We start from the raw sequence: 6,426 nt of genomic DNA, 5'->3' as shown, positions 1-6,426 counted from the left end.
AGGGTGTCCCCCGCGAGGACATTGATGGTGCATTGATGGTGCAGCATAGTTACTGAACCGCCTGTCCTCAAGTTCTGCCAAAGAAATGCCCATTTAGGCCCCTGGACTTTAAAAACAGAGACACATTGAAAACAGATCCCCCAGAAGACTGAAGTTCAGAAAAACTTGTTTGGGGAACATATCCCTGGACATAGTTTTGACTTTTTTTTATCTTTAAAGTTCATATGATTTGATGTATAGCTGATAGAGACGGGATGAGTGAGGCAGGAAAAGGGACGCTTTTATTTTTGTGGTCAGGTCCAGGCGCTCTCTGTTTCACACGCAGCTTGATGAACACTTCGAAACGACGATCAATCTGTTGAATGTGTTTTGTCTGGAGGCGGAGGAAGAAGAAGTGGCATCCACCGCGGAAATTTTCGCCACAATGTAAGACACTATATGCTGATCTGTGTGTTCGTGGATTGTAAAAAATACAACCAGCTTCCATTTAAGCCATGAACGCAAGTTACGCCGCTGTGGTAGAACTTTCCCGATTTCTTTTGGCTTTATTCCAGTAACATTGAGAGTGTCATGCACGAGCGTGACTGTAGCGTGTGGATAGTTGTGGGGTTAATCATCTCGATTTGCTTAGATAAATAAATCAGGGTGTCTGTCTGTGTGATGCGAGGTACCGAACAGGTAGTATCATGTTCTTTATAGGGGCGGACACAACTAAAGGAAAGAAATTATTTAATGCTCATGAAGGCAATAGGGAGAGATTGGATTTATTTGTCATGCAACGTGCTCTACTGCTCTTAATTATAGCAACGAAGTTGGTTTAGAGATGTCTTCTGGGCATAATGTGCTTCTTTTTCCACCGCTGGAGCCAGAAGAGGGTTGGACTGGTTCGACTCAGGCAACAGCTGGCATGGCCGTGTCTAAAGTTCAGAAGGACACCTAAATCTCACAACTGAAAGCATATTTTGTGCGTTTAAATTCAAATAGAGATGTCAAAGCAGAAATGGACCAATTTCACAGCAGTTTAACTGCAGGGAAATCCCACCTGCAGCTAACTGAGTTCAGAATGGAATATTTAAGTTAAGTGTGGATATTTTAAGGATTTCAACTAGCTATATATGTATAACTATGGGGATGGTTATGACTCGAGAAGGCCCAATGTTCAGATTTCTCAAGTTATTTCAGATTTGGTGTCTTGCCTATGTCAAGTCTTATGAAAGTTAAGAGAACATTTAGACTTATAAAGATCAATAGTATGTGTATGCTTAACACCTCAATAAATCAACCGTTGCACATTGTCACGCTAAATGATGTGGGCACGTTGTCCATACCTGCTTTACTGTATTTCTATCCACAAACTGTTGCACATGCAGAACTGTGTGCTTGGATTGGTCATCCACAGCGAAGAATGCACTCGCCCTTTCTGTAATCCATTTCTTCTTGTTGCTGTCTCGCATTAACGTCTCTCCTCTCCCTGAAGTTTCCTTCAGTGTGTGTGTGACGATGGTGCTGAAAAGTTGGCCTCCGATTTGTAGCATCATAGCTTCCCATTTCAGCAGTCAAAGGCTAAGAAAGTGCCCATTACTGCTAAAAAAAAAAAGAAAAAAAAAAGGAGTCTTATGGAGACTTAGTTAACTTAGCCAGTAAACTCGTACAAACCAAGTGTTCAAACTTTTGCCATCAAGTCAAACTCGTATTCAGTGAGACTCGCTGCCAGCTTACGAACCTCTCAAACTGCAGACGTTACAAGTGGCTGCTGGACTGCTCTGACTTTTCACTTTAAGATATTTCCCCAGCGTGAGCAAGCTTCTGCCACAACTCTTGAGGGCAGTTTTATGACATAAAACAGCAGACATCTGAGTTTACAGTTCCAAAAACAAGTGCGAATATATGAAATGTAGTTGTTGGAACAGGGCTCGTTTCATTTATACTGAAACAGACAATAAACCTGGGTTCGTTTTAAGGGAGAGCTTCCTTCTGACAGGAAAGTCTTGCCCATGTGGGCGAACAAGGTTTCTGTGGGTTTTCAGTCAGATTCACCCGTCTGCTGTCATGTTTGCTTTGATGTCACTTAAGACCGTTCCAAATCTACATAAGAAATAGTTAATTTTGACTCTTAAACCTTGTCTGCAGCATCCACCCAGTGTGCACCAATCGGCTACTGAGAGCCATGGCGACCATCGTGTTGGAGAGAATTGGCCGAGTGTTCATCAGCTTGCAGCAGATCCGGCAGGTTCCCCGGATGCTGACCGAGGCTGCGCCCTCCATGCCCGGCACAGTGCGGGACACCGAGGTTCCGTTCTACTTCAGGGAGCGCTACATCTGCACAGGCTACAGACCGCTCGACCAAAACTGGCGCTACTACTTCCTGTCCGTGTTCCAGCGGCACAACGAGACCATCAACATCTGGACTCACCTGCTGGCGTTTTTTGTGTTTCTGGTGAAATTACGCCAACTCGCCGAGACGGTGGACTTTGTCAGCGACCCTCACTCTTGGCCCCTGCTGATCCTCATCCTCTCCGCTCTGACCTACTCGGGTTTCAGCGTTGCTGCTCACTCACTGGGTGGCAAGTCTGAGCTGTGCCACTACTGCTTCTTCTTTCTGGACTACGTTGGGGTGGCCCAGTATCAGTATGGCAGCGCCGTGGTTCATTTTTATTATGCTGTGGATGAGAGCTTGCACAGACAGGTGTGCGGGATCTTCATGCCTGCTGCCGCTGTCCTCAGCTGTCTGTCATGCCTGGGATGCTGCTATGGTAAATACTGCAACCACAGCCTACCTACCTGGGTGCGTAAGGTGTGTCAGGTGGTGCCCTCGGCGCTCGCCTACATCTGGGACAGCAGCCCCGTGGCCAAGAGACTCTTATCGTGGTCCAGCAATGACCCGGCCATCACCTACCACTTTGGTCAGGTGGGTTTCTTTCTCAGCTGTGCCTTCTTCTTCACCGTCCCCCTGCTAGAGCGCTACCTCCCCGGACGGTGCGATTTCCTGGGACAGAGTCATCAGATTTTCCATGTTTTTTTGTCTTGCTGCACCTTGTGTCAGATCCATGCCTCCTACCAGGACTATGTGGGCCGTCGGCAGCTATACTCACACCTGCATAAGGGTGGAGAGGCTGCTCTTTTCGTGGGATTGTATGTGGCCACTTTGGTTGGATGTGTACTGATTGCAGCCTTCTGGCTGAAGAAAGTGAAAGGTATGCTAGACCTAAAAAATAAGTCCAAATAAAACATTATCTGCCTTTACTGCCAAGTACTACTTTGATAGAAAAGGGAACTGATTATCTTTGCTATGGGCTAAGAGCTGGTGGCAAATAACAGGGAAGCCTAACGTATCAGGGGTTTGTATTCTATATATTACAACCTATGTATTAATACACAGGATCAGCATTTTCATGTATTAGCAAAGGCTGGTGCTCCTTTTTTTTTTTTTTTTTTTTTAAGTGAATGAGATTCTTACATTTTACTAAGACTGTTAAAACTTGGATATCACTGTATGCAGTATAAAAGCTCATTTCTTTATATATTGCCAGGAAAATAGGAAATGTTTTACAGATTTTACAGTATATGAGAAAAAACACAGTTCTAACAAGAAAGTCTATCAGGAATTCAGAGTCTCCAGGAATAGTTCTCCAGGCTTCTTGAAGGACATCCCAAAGCTCTTCTTTGGATGTCGGCTGCCTTTTGTTCCGTTCTCTGTCAGATGATCCCACACTGCTTCAGTAATGTTGAGGTCCGGGCTCTGGGGAGGATTCATCCCTCCATAAGACCTGTTGCCACTGATTTTCAGTCCATTTCTTGTGTCATTTGGCATAGCTCAGCCTTTTCTCCCTGTTTCCCTTCCTTAAGAATGGCTTCTTGACAGCTTCCCTTCCATGGAGACCATTTCTGATGAGGCTTCAATGAATAACTGACTGAAGGTCCAGCTGCATCTCTCAGGTCCTGTTTCGGGTCTTTGCTGGATTTTTAATTGTTTTTCCTATTTCTTGAGGCCATGACTTTCAGATGCTGTTCATCTGCTGTTGGTAGTTTTTTTGTTGTTGTTGTCCAGTTTACCGTATTTAGATTTCTTTTAAGGACTCTGCACACCATACTGAGTTTTTGTCTGAAAACTCTTTGGGAATCACCTTGTTGGTACAGATATACGATTTTATATCTGTTGCTCTCTTGTTATACAAGTGAATAAATTGAAACAAAATGCTGTGTCTGAGACACTGCCAGTATCAAAGTGCCTACTGATACAGTTGAAAATGGTTTCGTTGCTAAGTGTAGACATGACGACACTGGTTAATCCCTTAAGTTTGGTACTTTTTTTTTATGCTTGAATGATTCAAAGGTTAGTGTTTAAGTGGCTTAACACACAAACACATGAAAAAGGTCCGGCACAAGGACTGGACTGAAAAGGAGTGGGATGGGGCGGGGGAGCAGTCAGTGTCCAAAGAAAAGCTTTGAAAGACCTTCAGAAAGTCTGGAGAACTATTGCTCAAGACGACCTTAAAAGATTAGAAGAAAGTCTGGCTGGTTCAAAGCAAAATACAAAGAAACGAGGGGCGGACCAAGACTTTTGCACGATGTTGCATTTAGTAGCATCTAAAATGGCCGAGTATTTATTTTTGATAATGAAATAGACACTGTTTTTCTACTTTTTTTAAAAAAAAGGGACTGTTAATGAATTGGTTTAAATGTGATGACAGCTTGTAGAAGAGTGGCGACACTTCTCTTTGCTAAAGATCTTTTAGTTCTCAGTTTGGACACTGAGAAGTTCAAAGAAAAACCTGCAGTGTGACAGTGTGTGAGGCCTTTACCACTGTGCCTTGATGGCTTCTGGTTTCTGTTTTATTTCACATTTATTCTTGAGGCAGTGTTGAGTGACTGTTGCTGCAAAAATGTTTTTTTTTTTTTTTCTGGTGTTAACCCCTAAATGTCATCAGATACTAGTGCACTGTTCAATCTTCAGATGATAAAGCTTTAGGATTAAGCATCCCATATTCATTGGTTTAAATGTAGGTTTTAAATCTTTCAGGATGCACTGAGAAATGTTTTTCATTGCCAATCTGAGTTTTAGTCTTTTTAGTCCTGCCACCATTATTTCGATGTCATAGCACTTAGATTAAATTATTTTCCTGCCAATTGAATGTATTTAAGAAAGCTGGATGTTTTATGAGGGATTTAATATATGCTAATGAAAGTCTTAACCTTTCGAATATGTCCTGTTGTAGATATGTGTTATGTATTGCACTATTAATGCAATCACTGTGTGTCTTAATGAACTTTTCTGTGCCTTTCTGAATTAAAGTATATGGATGTTACATGTGTTCACTTAGTGAAGTTTCTTTCTGCGTTTAATCTGCAACTCCAAAACCATTACAAGAAAAAACTTTGTCTTTAAGTTACTTAAATGGTGATTTTTGTCAGATGATGCTGCAGTTATAGAATTGGGATTTTATTAGAGCAGAGTGACCGCCTGAAAATGCTTCTGAAGATGCAAATATATGGAACTATGGAGCGCCTACAGAGCGTCTTGGCCTCAGTTTTTGAAGCTCAGTCTCACAAAGTTTCAGTCTGATTAACGTATTCAAAGCAGAAATCCTCAGCCATTGTCCTAATTGCAGATTTTGTACATCACTTGTCTTGTAACACACAAAAACACCATATGGACATGTTAAAGGTTGAAAATACTATACTTGTATAATGAGACCTGTGAGTTGTGGTTTTCAATTTGGTTATCTGGAGCATATTGTCCTCAGTGCAAAGGAAGCAACAACATCCTTCCACCCTGCTATTTTCTTGGTGATCAATATGACACAGTATGCTTGCAGCCTTCTTCCAGTGTGTTTGGGGGGCATTACAACTTGTATTGAATTAAATCTAGTTTAGCATGACATGGGCCTTTGATGCAAAACCAGATGCCAAACCTGATGGCTTTGTCTTAAAGTGTCTCAATGGGTAATTGGTCTCCATGGCAACCAGTAGCGCTTTTTATCAAGGCGTACATCTGAAACACATTTGACAGTGACAGACTGTGATCTTTCTTAAGATCACGCTTGATAAAAGCACAGAGTGAATCATTGCTTCATCACACTCAATTTACATTAAAACACTTGCATGCATGTAAAGCTGCATGTACCCGTGTCATCCATTTAGTAGAACCAAGAGCTTTTTCTTTTTTCCTTTGGCTGGCAACCTAAGTCAGCTGTATTTTTCTTTTTCTTTTGCATTTGTGAAAACAGGTCTCTCTTCTGTTGAAAAGTTCTAGCTTAGCTTTTAAAGGCATCTATAGCATCTGAACCAGCATAGGAGTGATTGAAATACTGTTTCTGTGTGGTACCAGGAGGCTACACACCCCCGCCCACTGGAGAATGTTTCTCTAGTGTGGAAACTGCAATAGGCCCTGCAGGTATTTAGCATGCACCCTTTGAGCTAATGGCC

At 42.4% G+C, this 6,426-nt stretch overlaps 1 protein-coding gene across 1 annotated transcript; it reads left to right on the top strand.

Moving 5' to 3' along the window:
* The first annotated feature begins 354 nt into the window (after positions 1-354).
* On the top strand, positions 355-5,316 carry paqr7a (progestin and adipoQ receptor family member VII, a). The gene is made up of 2 exons (XM_072370872.1): positions 355-426; positions 2,131-5,316. Exon 2 carries the CDS (start codon positions 2,168-2,170, stop codon positions 3,224-3,226), a length of 1,059 nt encoding a protein of 352 aa, XP_072226973.1. The 5' UTR covers positions 355-426; positions 2,131-2,167; the 3' UTR covers positions 3,227-5,316.
* Positions 5,317-6,426: the final 1,110 nt, after the last annotated feature.

The sequence above is a fragment of the Leuresthes tenuis genome, unplaced genomic scaffold (assembly GCF_036924035.1).
Source record: "Leuresthes tenuis unplaced genomic scaffold, fLeuTen1.0.hap1 SCAF_18, whole genome shotgun sequence".
In the NCBI taxonomy this organism is placed as follows: domain Eukaryota; kingdom Metazoa; phylum Chordata; class Actinopteri; order Atheriniformes; family Atherinopsidae; genus Leuresthes; species Leuresthes tenuis.
Note: the sequence above shows the minus strand (reverse complement) of the source record. Positions and strands in the feature narration are given on the sequence as shown.

Coding starts and splice junctions, on each gene's coding strand:
- paqr7a (XM_072370872.1), top strand. CDS start 2,168: ATGGCGACCATCGTGTTGGAGAGAATTGGCCGAGTGTTCATCAGCTTG.